The 17,284-nt window shown below is 40.5% G+C and overlaps 1 protein-coding gene across 1 annotated transcript; it reads left to right on the forward strand.

Annotated features, from left to right (window-relative positions):
* Positions 1–2,941: 2,941 nt before the first annotated feature.
* Positions 2,942–17,048, forward strand: EIF3G_3 (Eukaryotic translation initiation factor 3 subunit G). Its single transcript, XM_051212558.1, has 4 exons — positions 2,942–9,006; positions 10,191–10,418; positions 11,797–11,903; positions 13,744–17,048. Exons 1-4 carry the CDS (start codon positions 8,839–8,841, stop codon positions 13,757–13,759), a joined length of 519 nt encoding a protein of 172 aa, XP_051072747.1. The 5' UTR covers positions 2,942–8,838; the 3' UTR covers positions 13,760–17,048.
* The last annotated feature ends 236 nt before the right edge of the window (positions 17,049–17,284 follow it).

The following is a 17,284-nucleotide window of genomic DNA, read 5'->3' on the forward strand; positions in this document are numbered from 1 at the left end:
CTTTCGCCAAAGTTGACTGAAGTCGACGGTACCAAACGGAGATGGTCGAAGGCGCGGGCTCAGGAAACAAAAAGAAAAAAAACAAAGGAAGAGTGTAGCATGCATGTAGCATAGGAATAGTCCTACACCGTATCGGTTGTTAACTGTGCGGCTAGTCGCGGAAACGTACGGGCAACCGTACTCGGCGACCGGAACGTGAGACGGTAGTCTCATTCGCGTCGCGTGAGCCTGCAATCTCATCCGAAGTCAAGGGCGGCGTGGTCCGCTGATCTGGACGTGAGACTGTCGTCTCATCCGTAGACGGTGCAGATGACGCGTGCTGTTGACTGGGACGTGAGAATGAGATCTGAGATGTATCTAGCGTGGGACCTGAAGAAGAGTTAAGGATCCCGCTAGGTTTGATAGGTCAAGCATTGAATCTCGGGTTACCAGATAGGGCACTGTCATCGACGTGTGCTGGTTTGAGACGATCAACGCTGACGATCTCGACGCGGCCATGTCGATCAACCTTGAAGATCTTTTCGTGGCGAGCGATCACGTGAAAAGGGCCTTCGTAAGGTTGTTGCCAAGGTTTGCGTACCGAATCTACTCGTATGAAAACATGTGAACAGGTAGATAACTCTCGAGGGAGAGCGACCTGTCGACCTGTATTCGAGTTGACACCGGAGACAGTGTTCGCATAAATGCAGACAGTCGATGGACGTATTCTGATTTACCGAAATTAGGTCTGCTCCGTGGTGTGAAGAATTCTCCGGGCAGACGCAATGTCGTGCCGTATACCAGTTCGGCGGCGGAACATTGTATATCTGCCTTCAGGCTCGTTTGAATACCTAAGAGGACGAGCGATAAGGTTTCGTACCAGTTGTCGTTCTTGTGTGCTCGTAGAGCACTTTTAAGTTGGTAGTGAAACCGTTCAACTTAACCATTTGATGCTGGAAGGTAGACGTTAATGCGTATGCGAATGCATTCCGTACCAAGCAGCCGGGTCAGCGAGGAGAATAGTTAATAGGGAAAATTTCTCGAATAAAGCATGGAATTCATCGTCACGCGAATAAAAAAGTAACAAGGATTCGGTACACATACATGTGAGTCTATTATATTAATACTATTCTTATCGTTATCCGTCATGTCGAGTATATTATATATTAAAAAATATGAAAATATACGACAGACGTGGATAGATAAATCATAGACTCACCGAATTGGCTTCTTTGGAAGATTTGACCAGAGGTTGAGGCGTGTTCCAAACTTTGGGATCACCAATTGTAGCGTGGCGTCGAGTTGAGATTAACTATGAACACCGCTACCAAGAAACACGTGCCAAGTAGATCAGAAGGCGAAGGTTGAACGTAACCAAAGAAACCCATAAAATCTCCGAGAAGCCAAATACCAGAAGGCAATTAATGGACCAAGTCGAGATATTTATTTGCTGGCGATCTCGTGGCATCGAAAGGATACCGAGATCGTGCCAGGATACAAGCTTGGTTACAGAAGGTAACCGAATTCGCGCGAAGTTACAATCAAAGTGTAAGTATAAGAATGGAAGCACAAAATAGCTGTCATTAGCACAGTCAAACAAAAGCACGTTAAAACAAACACTGGTACAGTTAGTTATAATAATAATTGTTTTTATTAAACCAGTCGTGTTCTCGTGATAAATGTGTGTCACTACAGCGAACAGGAAAGCGATCGTTGATCGTCGAGTTGCCAACGAAGGTCGTTTTCGGAGAACGGTACCAGGAGCGATGTGCTGTATGTATTGCTTGAGTTGGCATGCTACACCAGAGTGGTTTGTATCCAGAATCTGAAGAGGGCGTTCGTAGGGTCCGGACCAGAAACGCTGCAGACGTAGGACGAAACCACGTTGAGCCAAAAGACCAGAAGCGACCATAACGACCAAGTTCGAGACCCAAGCAGTTGTCCCTTGGGCATTGCGCTCACACTTCCAGGTCACTAAGACCTCCACTAATCCAGCTTCTTTATCAGATCCCTCAAGAAAAAGTATTCTTCGACGGTAGGAAAATTAACCACCGTCTTCATACCTTTAATAGCACTCGGAATTATCTTGTTGACGATTGAATCCTTACCTCAACCCATAATAATTCTTGCATCCCACGACTAATCGTCCTCGTATATCTTTATCATGACGTGCCACTAATGCTTTTAGTTCACGAAATGTTATTCTTGATCTTTTGAAACTACGCTCTAAACTACATGTTGGAGCTTTTGATGTTCAAACCTTGTGTCAGATGGGACAACAGGTTTCTTCAGCTAAACTCTAGAACCTCGCGCCTTAGATCTATGCTGCATCCCCGAGACGCACATACAGGATCCAAGTACAGTTATTAGTCTGACCTTACCTTATCAATCTAAAAAACCAGTACGTCAGTCAGTCAGTCAGTCAGTAACAACGTAGAACTTCGTGCGTACGTGAATCAGTTCGAGTTGCTACACCACATTAGCATAGAGATGCAGTGGTCAATTCAAATCCCGTAGTGGTAGAGGTAATAAGAGTATAAGCAGTAATCGGGAAAATTAGGGTCTGGAGATGTTATTTAAAGAGTATAATACAGTGAAATAAATTTGAGAGGAGAAAAAAAGAGACAAGGAGGAATAAGGAGAACAAAATTTGGGAGAACACAAAGAGTGTATGCACCTGCGCCATTGCAAACGATTTTGAGCCATGTCATTCAGGGTCTCTAACCAACGGTTGCTATCATCTCGCGGTCCCCAACCAGCTAGTCTACACCTACCGACATGACTCAGTCCACTTGTCAGTGACTTCATGGACTTGTGCCATGTTTTGGTCTGGCCGCCTCTAGCTTTCTTCCAACCTACTCCTATACCACTGAACATCGCACGTCGAGGCAGTCGGTAGTTGGGCATACGTAACACGTGTCCCAGCCATCTCAACTGATGAAGTTTCACTACTTCACCAATCGATTCGTCATCCTTACCTAGTACCCGTTTCCTAACAACTGCGTTACTTACTCGATGGTCCCAGGATATACGAGCAATGTTTCGGAGACACCTATGATCGAATACTAGTAACCGACGAATATCCTCTACTCTTACCGGCCATGTTTCACTGCCATAAAGAAGGACGGAACGAACTGCTGCACAGTAAACACGTCCTTTGGTTGATAGACGGACATCTCGCCTACGCCATAAATAACGCAAGTTAGCAAAAGCTAGTCGAGCCTTCTGCATCCGTGCTGAGATTTCGTCACACACCACACCACAAGGGCTGATGAGACTTTCAAAATAAGTGAAGCGATCGACACGCTCAATTACTTTACTCCCTATCATTAGTTCGGGTGTCGATGCAACCCAATCCTGAAGCAACATTTTGCATTTCGAGGGGAGAATCGCATCTCGAGCATGCTTGCATTGTTGCTTAGAGTGGTCAGAAGACTCTGCATATTCTAAGTCAACAAGTGAACCTCCCGGTAAAAGTTCAACCCTTGGAAATTTAGATGAGGCAAGTGTTATCTCTTAAAGTCCGTCAATGACAAAGTTGAACAATAATGGAGAGAGTGGACAGCCCTGACGAACACCACTTGAGGTAATCAATTCTGATGACAGTTCGCCATAAGCTCTCACTCGGCCAGTTGTGTTCGAGTAGAGAGCCTGTATAAAGTTAATGTACTTCTTTGGTACTCCTTTCAGTGACAAACACTGCCATAGAACCTTACGATCAACAGAGTCAAATGCCGCCTTAAGGTCTAGAAATACTACGATTGTGGGGCGTCTGAACGAGTGTCTGTGTTCTAGAACCTGACGTAGTGTGAATATCTGATCTATACAACCACGTCCAGGTCGAAAACCGGTTTGGTTTTCTCTAATCTGCTCTTCACGAGCTTTGAATAGGCGTCGAAGTATTATTGAAGCTAATATTTTAGACACTATATTAGTCAAACTGATTTCTCTGTGATTGTTACAAGAGGACTTTTGTCCTTTCTTATAGACTGGCACAATCAGTGATTGAGACCAGTCAGATGGGATTACGTCCAGTTCCCAAATTCTACCTAAGACCTCAGTTAATCTCACTGCTAATACTGAACCACCATCCTTTAAAATCTCAGGAGTAAACCTGTCAGGGCCTGCTGCTCTCCCTCGTTTCAGATTTCCTATGGCTTTTTCAACTTCGTAAAGAGACGGAGGACCTACATTAACTTGCCATTCAGGTTGAATAGAGATCGTGGGAAACTGAAGTGTGGCTGAAGGCCAGTTGAACTGATTCCTGAAGTGTTCTGCCCATCGATCCAATCTCCTGGATTGAGAATGAATAATATGTCCATCTTTCTCTGAGATTGTTTCGCTAACGGTCGGTTTCCTCATACTGGTTTCCTTAACAAGTCTGAACAATTGTCTACTATTACCTATTGCCGCTGCCTTTTCCATCTCTCTTGCTTTCGCTACCCACCACTGTCCACGATCATTGCGTAGGCTTCTTTTCGGCTTGTGCTTAAGCTGACTCCGCTCTTTATTATGTTCAGAGTCAGATGGAATGAGTTTCCGAGCATCTATCAGTGCGGTAGATGCTGCTGAGATCCAGTGTTGCTCCCTAACCTTACGGTTTACCGTACTAGCAGATATCATTGCTGTTTCCACAGCTTTTCGGATATCAATCCATGCTGCCTCGGGGTGGACATCACTTACATGGCTGCCTAACTGTTTTCCTAGTTGTTCCTGAAATATACTCTTAGCTTGACTATCATTCAGTAGGCCCCTAAGAGGTTTCCTTGCAGTGTCTTTCCTACGTCCAGTAAGACGCAGACAGATACGCACTCGTACTAGAGCATGATCTGAATCTAAGCATGTGCTCCAGAATGAGCGACAGTCTTCTATCGAGCCCCTCCATCGGTGGCTGATAGCGATGTGATCTATTTGGGTCCAACGTTGGGACGAATTAGGGGGTCTCCATGTTCAAAGATGTTTTTCCTTATGCTTAAAGTTAGTATTTGCAAGGAACAGATACACGAAGTGTGAATCGAGTCGGTTCCTTATTTTGGCATGGTGAGGTGAAATGAATGACGCTATTCAGATCCTGTATGCGCGTTTCGGAGACGCAGCACACATCGATGGCGCAGGATTCTAAAGTCCTAGCTAAGGAAGCCTGCTGTCCTATTTGGCACAGTGTTCGGACGTTAAAATCTCCTATGTGTAGTTTAGAGCGTGGTTTCAGGAGACCAGGAATGGCGTTCCACGTACTCGAATCGTTTGCCCTAGCGGTGCGAGGTGATAAAGAGACGTGAGGAGGGTTAGTCATGGAGATAAGAGAGGTATTAGGAGGTGTAGGAAGGATTTGAATGTGACCACCTTGGTCTCGTGTGCTGTTACGGGTATGAGGGCTGATGTCACTTCCCGGCTGCCCACACCGTGGAGGAACCTGAAAAGCAATTCGGATTAATGTCGGCCTTAACGACCTGGGAGCGTGACCGCAGAGCCCAAGGGACAACTGTTTGAGGCCGATCGCGCACGGCCTTTTCGTGAAAGGTTTTTAATCTGTTAGCTCCGTTCTTCAAAGGGCCTTACCGCTGGAGACGGAAATCCGTGAGGTAAGGTGAGGTGTGACGTTTTTAGGGTCGACCTTTTCTAACCCCACCCCTCCTTGTGGGAAGGCAGCATCGCTGTCATGCTGGTTGTCCGAGGGAAACACCTTACTGCTGTCACACCTCTGTACAGTCAGCAGTACGACTTCGCCCTCAGACCGTGAGTTACTGCTTTTAGTCTTACCGTTCTCCAATCGACCTGCCTGGCATGGTAGAACCTACAGGAACATATGTTCCAGCCAATATAGCCCGGTTGGGTCATCACGATAGGCAAGCCCGACCACCGCGTCAAGGTAGCAGCTTCGGTCGGGAAAAGAAAAAAAAACAGTACGATATACCCTTTGTGTATCTTGAGACTTTAACTGTTACTTCCTGTGGCCTTGTTAGTGTCAGTATAGCACTAAGTTCAAAGCAGAATTGGGCCTCGTAGACTGGATCGTAATAGATAATCGGTTTTGAACTGTCCGACTAAACGAGACAATAGGAAATCGAAAAGATAGGGACACACGCCGTAGGATTTTTCTTGTCTGCACCCCCGCTTATAGCAACTCAAATGAAGTTAAAGATAAACTTTATGGGAAGCTATCCAACCTCCTTCAAAAATCTAAACACTGATGTATTAATAGTGGCAGCTGATTTCAATGCGCAAGTACGTAAGCTAAACCAAATATAAAGGCACGTAGACGGATCTTACTATGTCGCGACTCAACCAACAGATAATGACGTCTGTCATCTGCAAATATGTTTACATAATCATCCATTTCTAGACAGCACCAACTCCAAACACAAGTAAAAAACATCGTTTGGGATGGAGGCCCCCACAATCGACTTAACGATTAGCTCAGACAGATCATGTTGCCACTAGCCGTCGTTGAACGGCTCGATAGAAGACTATCGCTCATTTTGGAGCATATTTTTAGACTCGGATTATGTCCTAGTTCGAGCACGTATTTTCCTGCAGTACAGCCACGGCAAAAAAGCCTTTATAGTTCAACGTAATGTTGAAAAAGCTTAGATGTGTTTCAGAAATAAATACAAAACAACTTAGTCAACCACGAAAGGGATATCCACCTTGAGGTAACTTGGCATGATATCCAAAAAGCTGTGAAGACAACAGTGATTTTTACTGATAACTTAAACCAAGACGTTAAGAGGAATCAATGGATTTCAATGGCGTCTACTTAACTGATAGGTGCTAGGAAATTCATCCCGTTTGGCTCCGAACACGATGATGATCGGAGGCAACTTAAATGTAGGTTGATAAAAAGCCTACGTAATAATAATGTGTAGTGGTGGGTAGCGAAAGCAAAAGAGATGGAAAAGGCAGCTGAGATAGGTAACATTAGTCAACTGCTCAGACATATTAAGCAAACGGGTATTAAACTTACGACTGTTAGTGAGACTCTCTCAGTAAAAGATGAGACTATTATTCACTGAAATCCTGGAGATTTGACTGATAGGCAGAATACTTTAGGGAACAGTTCAACTGGTCTTCAGCCACACTCGAAGAGACCTGAATAGCAAATAGATGTAAGCTTTCCAACTCGGTGGGTTGCAAATGCTATAGAAATCTAAGGTGAAGGAGGGTAGCAATTTGTAATAGATTGACTCTTGAGGATTTTAAAGACGGTAGTCCAGTTTTAGAAGCTAGATTGACTGAGATTTTAGCTGGAATCTGGGAAACGAACGTGATCCCATCTGCTTGGTGTCGATTGCTAATCGTTCCAATCTACAAGAAGTAAAAAAATCTTCGTGTGACAACCACAAAGAAATCGGTTTAACTAATATGTGCAAAATATTTGCCTATCCACGTACCTACTTAGCTCAACCCAGCAGTTAGTGTCCTCGTGGGCTGATGTTACGCTCTAGTTTGACCGCTCCTATCTTACTTTCATTGTGCTCCTACGTCGGACATCACCTGTCGAGATAGAACTCTCTCGGTTGTCTCAAAATACATGAGTAATGCTTTGAAGCACGTAGTACCCTATGAATATCCTCTATTCTTAATGGTCATGTTCCACACATAAACTAGAACGGAGCGGACTACTGCCAAATAAACTCATCTTTTGTTTGGCAGACGAATATCTCGCCTACACCACATGTGACGCAAGTTGGCTAAAGCCAACCGAGCTGTCTGAATCCGTGTCGAGTTTTCGTCAAACACCAGGTCACCAAGACTGATGAGAACCCTAAGATAAGTGAAGTAGTCAATATATTTGACATTTTCACTCCGCATCATTAGTTCAGGCGTTGATTTAGACCCAGTCCTGAAGCAACATTTTGCATCTGGTAGGAGAGAATCTTATCCCAAACATTCTGGGATTGTTGCTTAAGGGGGTCAAAAGACTCATTTTGTCAGCGTCTTCACCAAAAAGGGCTGTGTCATCTAAGTATTTTCAGTTACCAAGTAAATCTCCAGGTATAAGATCAACCGTTGAAACCAGGCGATGGAAGTGTTATCTCTAAAAGCACGTCTATGTCAAAGTTATTTGAAGATGGGGAAATCGGACAACCTTGATGAACCCCACTTGAAGTAACCGATTCCGATGACAGTTTGCTATTAGCTCTAACTTGACCAGTAGTACTTGGTTAATGAACCTGTACAAGGTTAATGTACTTCTTTGATATGCCTTTTAATCATAGACTGATTCAGAACTTGTTGAACACCACCCTAAGGTCATGGAATACAATTATTGTTGAGCGCCGGAAAGTATGCCTTTGTTGTAAAACCTGACGAGTGAATAATTTGTTTTACACATCCACGTCTAGGTTTGAAACCAGCCTATTTTTCTCAAGTTTGCTCCTTACAAGCCCTAGTTAAGCGTTCAGTTTTCGTAGAGGCTAGTATTTTAGACATATTTTACTCAAACGAACTTAAATGTCCTACTAAAACTGAAAGTTACAGACAAGTTCTTAAGACTGGAATGTGTGATACAATCCATATAGCTTTCAGATTTCGCGTTACTTACTAGGATTTTTAATTACTTGTTCCTCATAGTAGTCAACCTTATAAACAATTTTGATAAATTTCAACTCATCTGGCACACGTATCAGTTTCTACTTTGCGTAAGTTTGATCAATTCTTTGTATTTTGAGGTGATATTTATCCAGGTTGTACTATCCGAACACTATCCTGTAGACTTGATAAAGCCAATAAACACATCTTAAAAACGTATGTATTGCAATGCTTATTGGTTTGAAGCAATTTAATAAATTCTACTCATGTATTCCTTAATCTCATTTTTTCGTACAGCCTGAACAAGAGCAAAAGAGACAGGAAGAGATGAATGTGAAAACAAAACTTGGAGAACCTGTGATTGTTTGTAATTATTGTAAAGGTGGACATTTCACTCGTACTTGCCCGTACAAAAGTGATATGGAAGCAATGCAGTTGTTACAAGAACAACTTCGTGCTAAAACGGAACCTACAGAAGAAACAGCTAAAGAATTAGTAAGTCGGAGTTGGGTTTTTTTTTATCTCAGGTATGGAGAGCTGTATATATTTATGGTCTGTAATATTTATATTACCGAAAAATAGCATCGTAGAGATTATTCAATTTAAAGACAGTTCATGACGTTATGGAGTGACTCAAATAATCTTCACAAACACTTCCCTTTCAAAAAATAATATTATACTCATCAGTGTAGATCTTCAATATTCAAGCTGGGAAAGAATAATCAAAGTCCTTGTGATAAAGCCGTGAATGGTGGGATACAACAATATCCGAAAGGAGTTGAGTATCTTTGATGGTCAATTATAGCTTGTATAATGGTATCGTGAGTTGATTGAGGTGTTTGAAATTTGGACTGTTGGATACTGCTTCAATGATATAGAGATGTAATGTGTTCACTGTAAAGGTCCCGAGTACGGTTCCTCGCTGGGTCTTGAGTGTGAGCTACTAAAGAGTTTCACACCAAAAAGAAAAAGCTATTCGGTGCTTTCTGGATTTAGTCGGTTGTCTAGTTAATTTTATCCAAACCTATCATGTAACTTAAAGGTTTCGTTCATGACGTGAGTAGAGAAAATATGCTGTTACACAGAAACCGTTATTGTTAGTACAGCAGAAAGGTATTTTAAACTATAAACCAAACGTCACTGCATAATAATAATAATAATGTTCCGCATGACAAATAAAATTAACCCTAAATTCTACATCCAGTTGTAATCAGCACAGAGCCAAGAAAATGGTACGCCAGCTTAAGTTCCCATGCAGCATTAGCGCAAATCAATGAAATTAAGAATCAGAAGCCTATGGTTGACTGAATATTTTCTTCAGTAGAATACTGAAATATTATTAGTGACTACTGGCTTGATGAAATGCATTAAGATCGTATTGACAAATCATAGTGTCCTAGGTTGACCGAAGACTTCGTGTTAGGCAAGGAAAAGCTTATTTTTTCAGTGCAAGAATCTTCAGTTTGAAAATATCGATTAGGTGTTTAACATTTTCATGTTTTTTTATGACTTATAGACTAAATCTTTTATGAATTTTGTGTGTATGTGCATATGTTTTTGTGAAGTGATTTGTGATATAACATTTACTGTCAATAGGAAATTGTACTGAATAAACCGCTTTCGTTTTCTTACTGTTTGACCCATAATATTTCTGATAAAGGTTCACTTTCATTTTGTAGCAAAATGATCGTTCTGGACGTTATATACCACCATCATTACGTGGTGATGCAGCCAATACTAGTGGGTCCAGTATGTCAACTGACAAACGTCCATTCGATGAAAACACTGTACGTGTCACTAATTTACCACCGGATACAACTGCAGATGAATTGAAATCAGTGTTCAGTGCATTTGGTCACGTAGTGCGCATCTATCCAGCAAAAGATAAATTGACACAACAAAACAGGGTAAATTATTTCACTTTCTGTATATATCCACTTTTATTATTTTTAAAAGGTTGTCCTAAACATTCAATAAGTACATATGAAAGTTTTCTTAAAATCAAAGTTTACTGAAACTACGCATATTTGAGTTTAACAACACTAATTACAATAGTTGGGTCGTGATAGCATGCATCCAAACAATTATACATCTGTGCGAAATGGAAAGAATAACTCAATATATGCATATCAGCGAGGTAACCGCTTTACGTTCCCTTTTTTATCACTAAACAATAGTGCACATTACGAAGAGTTAATGACACACCAGTTTAGCCATGTGGAAAAACATAAAAACCGCAAAAGCGATTATAATAATTTATTTGTCTCCAATTGTATAACCATTAATTTAATAATAATTAGAATCTTTAATTGTCATCATGCATATGTTGTATTCCAAGGTAACAGGAATATTGAGTAAGAATTTGTATTATCTTGCCGTTGATATTCAAGATTGGAATTTTCTATTTTGTCTTTGTTGGCAAATATGCTACCTAAGCGGATTGTCTTCACATAGCCATTTGTGTCATAAGTACCAGTACTATTTACTTTATAAGTTTCAAATCTGTATGTCGACATCAACATTGAAATGCGTGTACATCTGACTAATCCCAAATATGACGAAACGCGCGTTCTGAATTCCAGTGTTAGACATAATTCAAATTGTGTAATAGATAAGAACGTAGAAAACAAATCTGACACTAATACTGGGCAAAAGACAAGTTGTTACCACGATATCGAGCTCACGGAAGATGAAAAAAAGAAATGACCATTATGGCACATTTTTTACTAACTTGGATGCATACTTAAGGGATGGCTTTGAAATGAATTAAGACCGTCTATTCTAAGTAAAGAATATTAGGAAATAACGAATCATGAAACAGTCTAAAATAGATTTAAAGTGTGTTCCTCTATGTTGAGGACAATAGATCCCCAAAACTCATATTTGTAATTTTATCATATCGATTAAGTAATTAAATAGCAGTCAATTGATGAAATCATTGATTAATGTTTAAAAATCTCCCATGACAATATCGATTATATATATTTGTATATATACGTTTTAAATTGTGTTTGTGGGTTTGCTCGTTTTCTGGCTGTTCGCAGAATATATTTTCCATACCAATCTTGGACTTCTCCTAGGTAGTGGGGCTGGAACGCATCAATAGCTAGATTACTGGTCTTTGATCACTGAGTCTTGTTCTCGTTCGCAGATTAAGTGAACTCGTGAAGCTTCAAACCTAGCACTCTATTACAAAAAACATGTATTTGCAGTTAAATTTAATCGCTTTGTAATCTGTAAAATGTTTAAGTCATCTTTTCTCATTTAATTTAACTCTATTTTTAGGGATTTGCCTTTATATCCTTCAGAACTGCGGAAGAGGCGAAAAGTGCAATTTATGGTGTCAATGGTCTTAGACATAACCATGTTGTTTTAAAAGTCGATTGGGCAAAGTAAGTTTAACATTGTATTTGTGCTGCAGTGCATGAAATCTATTTTAGTCTGGAAGTTAACAAGAAGTGGAATTTATTGCCTTTACGCATGCTCATTTATGTCACACTTTTTATGCCAATATAATCAGATAATGATGGTATAGTGTATTAGCGAGTTTTAGTAATACCTGTCTTCAACAATTCATTAAGCTTTATTATTTCAAAAATTAGTTCTCCTCAATACACTATGTTGATTGACTACGATTTATGAACTACTCTTTACAAAATGTATTCATCTAGACTTCAAGTTTAAATTTGCATCTACAGCTCTAGCATCGGCCTTATCGCAAGACTTGACACAAGTATGTATCGGTCCCATTTGCCACATCATAAATTAAAGAGAAAAAGAGCGATGTAACAAGACATGAAGCACCCGAGTAAAGTAGTATTTGCTCTATTGGTAAACTAATAGCAAGAAGAAGTTCAAAGAACAACTGAGATTTTGAAATAAAATTAACCACGATTGCACCACCACTACCACTGATTTCGAGCCGTGTCGTCTTATTCCTCTCCCTCCATCGATTATGGTTATTATTCCTTCTTCAACTAAAAGATCTGTGACTGTGGGGACGGTTCAGGTTAACAGTCATTGACTTCATAGTAACTCTGTGTTTTTATATTCGTGCCCCTAACCTTTCAAATTTACTACTATTCCGGCCAAAATGAAGGATTTTTTTAGGTATGCGTTTGAGATACTGTGTCCCTAAGTAATGTTGTCACGCTCCAATAGTGAGTAGTAAGATCTTCATTTTATACCTCGTATTTACTGCTTTTCTTACCCCTATCCAGCCGATCTGCACGAAACGTGTTCTAGACAATATTAGCTCTATTGAGTTGCTACCATATGGAAACCTTATCATCACATCAAGATGCTAGCTACGGTCTAGTTTCATCAGTGAAGGGATGACCATAATTATCTTGTTAGCTCTACCGTAAGTAATACGTAGAAGTGGGATTCACTGAGGCCATGACCTAACACCTATTCTAGGTTGCGGTAACCACCAACTTATATTTTTCCATTGCTGATATTCACAATTAAATATGACTATTGGTGGCGTGAGCAAATGAATTCACTGAATGAATGATACCTCAAATATACGTTTATATTGATTATCCATGTATCTATTCAAAGGACCAATACATTTATATAGTGATTAGATTGAACTCTTGATATCAACAACGGAATAATAAGAACCTATACAACATTTATTTAGAATGACCCCAATCTCAAAACCGAATTGGTATAGTACGATATGATGAAATATCTCTTTTGTACATAAAATGTAACCCCTCTTTTTCATCTCAACAGTTCTATTTTGTTTATTCCATCTAATTATCATTTGTGACACCATTTTCATGACAGCAATCAAAGATGTTTACTTTCGTGAAAACCTCTTCATATAGTAATAGTTCTTGTCACTTGAGCCAAAATATTTATTTCGTTGTGTATGGTGTTTTTTTTTGTAATGGTGGAAAAGATTTATAACTCAAATGGATAATTTTATTCTCTGACCAAACCATCCAACTCTGAGAACAAAAGTCCACCTAAAAGATGTTTTTTTTGCAATTATTTGGATATTTTCCATAACACTGATACTATAAGTTAAGATATTTTGATAGTATGAATCCTAAGCTAAGTTGTTCTGTTCGTCAATGAAACTGTTATGATTTGGTTAGTTTATTCCTATAATTCATCTACTCATTACTTGATAACGAAGGTTCACGAAAACAGACAATTGAACATTGTTTAGTCTAATCCCCATTACTATTTAAGTATTATTATTCTTATTTATTATTTCAGACCTTCAAATAATTAAAGCTTTCGAATAAGCATCGATATCTCACTCCTGTTTCACCTACATCAATTGTTAAGAAAAAAATATATATTTACGGACCTAACTGATAATAAACGAGGTGCATTGAATGAATTCTTAATTTTCAATATTTTGTTCGTTTTGATCTATGAAAATTAATCAACCAAACATCTTATATATGTACCGATCAATCTAATCTGCATATTGTTGTTTGTAGTATCCCCTCTTATCGTACTTTTTATTCGATAGGGATTTCAATATTAGCTGCAATTTCAACGTTCCTTATAGTTGAATGATTATGATAGTTCACTCTTACAAATAAAAGATTTGATTTGTATCAACGAGCATATATTTTCTTAGGGTTGAAAAATTGATCAATTTCTACTGAAAGCATCCGTTTTGTGCCGTGTTTCATAACCTAAATCAGTCAATGTCTGTGTTCAATATTATTTAACAATAATCCAAAAAATCTTCACTTTTCCGGAATAAAGCGATATCAGCTCGTGAAATCGTGTACATAACGTTAACCTAGAAAGACACGACCGATTCACCAATTGCTATAAAATTGAATTCCGGCATATATTACTCATTGTTTAATGTTTTAGTTTGCATATTAGTATCAATATAAAACCATGATTGGAAATATATCTAACACGACAATTTTCAGGGTTAGTGGTTTAATGGGAATTAAGTCGTCGAAATAATAAACTGAGTGTCCAGAACAGATCGCCATGGATTTGGCAGCTCGTAACGGTTATGCTGTTCTTAGTTTACGGTCTTTCTCGAAGGACATTAAGTGCAACACTGACTTTATTTACTGGATCTGCCGGGTGATTAAGAGGTATCAAGTTTACTAATATAGCGTACATTATCCCCTCGCAGTTACTCGAAATTTCTGTTCAAAAAGTGAATGCCAAGTACAACATTAACCTTTAAACCTCAGAAGCGTCTGGAATGTACAATGCATTGTTTAAAAATGACAAGATCTATCAATACTAGGTATAAATTTTGAGTTAGTGTAATGATGAGTAACAACTGTCAGCCAATTACCAAAGTCGAAATCTTTAATACGAACGTCAACTGTACAGAGTTAAAACTTGGAGAACTACTACAACCATCATCAAAAAGGTACTATTATTTATTATTATATATTATTTGGACACATAAAAATTGGTACAATAATGCGCCACACAAAACAATTACAATTTAAAGAGAAGGGAAAAGAAAAAAGGTAAGGAGTGTAAACAAAAAAGAGAACAATAATGAAGAGATTGGTGTAAGGTAGTGTAGTAATAATAATAGTAATAATGAGGAAACGGATAGGTACAATCAGAAGAAATCTTTCAGGTAAGGGAGACACAACCACTTTTTATGAAGAAAGTAAAAGAAGGTTACAGCAGGATCGCCACTGGCTTCTATTCTGAGCCATATCTGATAACGTCTCTAGCCACTGTGTAGCACCATCTCTCAGACCCCAACCAGGGAGTCGTGAAGGACCAACAGAAGCCAGTCCTTTACAGCTTTCTTTCATGCCACGACACCATGTCATGCACTGACCACCTCTCCACTTCTTCCAACCAGTCCCAGAGTCGGCAAATAATGCACGACGTGAAATTCTCTGGGACGACATCCGCAGAACATGTCCAAGCCACCGAAGTCGGTGTTTCAAGATCGTGACACCAATCGAATTATCATCTCAATGCCCGAACACACGATGCCGAACCTCTGCATTACTGACATGGTGTTGCCACTGAATGTCAGCAATCATTCCGAGACAAAGATGATCGAACACAGAGAGTCGTCTAACGTCCTCAACTCGGAGAGACCAGGTTTCACAAGCATAGAGCAAAACTGCTCTCACCGACGCGTTGTAGATCCGACCTTTTACAGCCAGACTAACATCACGCAGGCGCCAAAAATGGACCAGATTGGCATAAGCCGCTCTGGCTTTCACTATACGTGCATTGATCACACCACTCACACCACCACCAACAGCTGTGCAGCTACCCAGATACACGAACTTCTCGACTACTTCTATTTGCTCACCACCCAAAGTGAGTACAGCATCAGAATCCTGCCAGTCTTGTAGAAGTACTTTGCACTTCGAAGGTGCAAAGCACATACTGTACATAAAGACATTGATTGCCGACTGATTAAGTGCGGATTGCATGCTCGGGCATTATCGCACAGTAAGACAATATCGTCCGCATACTCAAGGTCGAGAAGTCTTTCTCCAGGCAACAGATCCACACCACCATTACTTACATTCATCAGAGCTGTCTCCAGAATGTCGTCGATGGCAAAGTTGAAGAGGAATGGTGAGGTTGGGCAACCCTATCTAACCCCACTGCTCGAATGGAACAATGGAGAGAGGTGGTTGTATGCCCTCACTCTGCCTGGGGTGTTTGTATATAGGGCTTTCAGGATGTTAATAAACTTCTCAGACACACCCTTCTTCAATAGACAATCCCAGAGAACAGTCCTCTCCAACGAATCGAAGGCAGCCCTGATGTCAAGAAACACCACGATTGTTGGCCTTTGATAAGTATGGCGGTGTTCTAACATTTGGCGGAGGGTGAAGATATGATCAATACATCCTCGACCAGAACGAAACCCAGCCTGCTCCTCGCCAGTCAATCTTTCTCGGGTTTTGAACAACCTACGAAGTATGATGGAAGCCAATAGCTTGGACGCAATCGGAAGTAGACTTATCCCCCGATAGTTGTTACAGGAAGGACGTGAACCCTTTTTAAACGTAGGGACAACTATCGACTCATTCCATGACGTTGGTACACTCTCTAACACCCAAACCTTTTTAAACAACGTCGTCAATTCCTTAGTCAAAAAGTCACTACCATCTTTAAAAAGAGCTGGAGGTAAGTCATCTGGGCCAGGTGATTTGTAACGCTTCAAGAGTTGGAGTTCCTTGCGGACTTCCTCCTCGTTTGGTAGATCAGTCGTCACCGGCCATGGAGGGCAGGACAGTCTGACCGATGTTGCCGGAGCAGCAGGCCAGTTGAACTGCCCTTCGAAAAATTCTGCCCATCGTCCAAGACGTCGATGGATGTTAGTGATTGGCATCCCATCATCCTCGCAGATTGTTTCGCTCACACCAGACTTTTGCTGCCAGTGGCTCGGATGAGCTGGAAGAGTTTCCGGTAGTTACCAGATACAGCTGCTGCTTCCAGCTCATTAGCACGCATCGACCACCAGGCTTCTCGGTCCTTACGCAAGCTTTGCCCAATTTCCTTACGTAACATCCTTCGTTTATGGTCAAACTGACGGTCACCCGGAGTAGACCGACGGGCTTCAATGAGTTGTAAGGAACCAGAAGAAACCCAGCGCTTATAAGCGGGACGTTTCGCAAACCCACAACTGACTGTACCCGCCATTTTCATGGCGTCATGCAATTGCAACCAATGCTCATCTATGCTTTTCGGTGGAATGGTAGCAAGCCTAGGAGCTAGCTCGGTTCGATACTTAGATGCAACAAAAGTTGCAACCAACTTGCTAACATCAATCCGTTGG

This window comes from Schistosoma haematobium, chromosome ZW, assembly GCF_000699445.3.
Source record: "Schistosoma haematobium chromosome ZW, whole genome shotgun sequence".
NCBI lineage: Eukaryota > Metazoa > Platyhelminthes > Trematoda > Strigeidida > Schistosomatidae > Schistosoma > Schistosoma haematobium.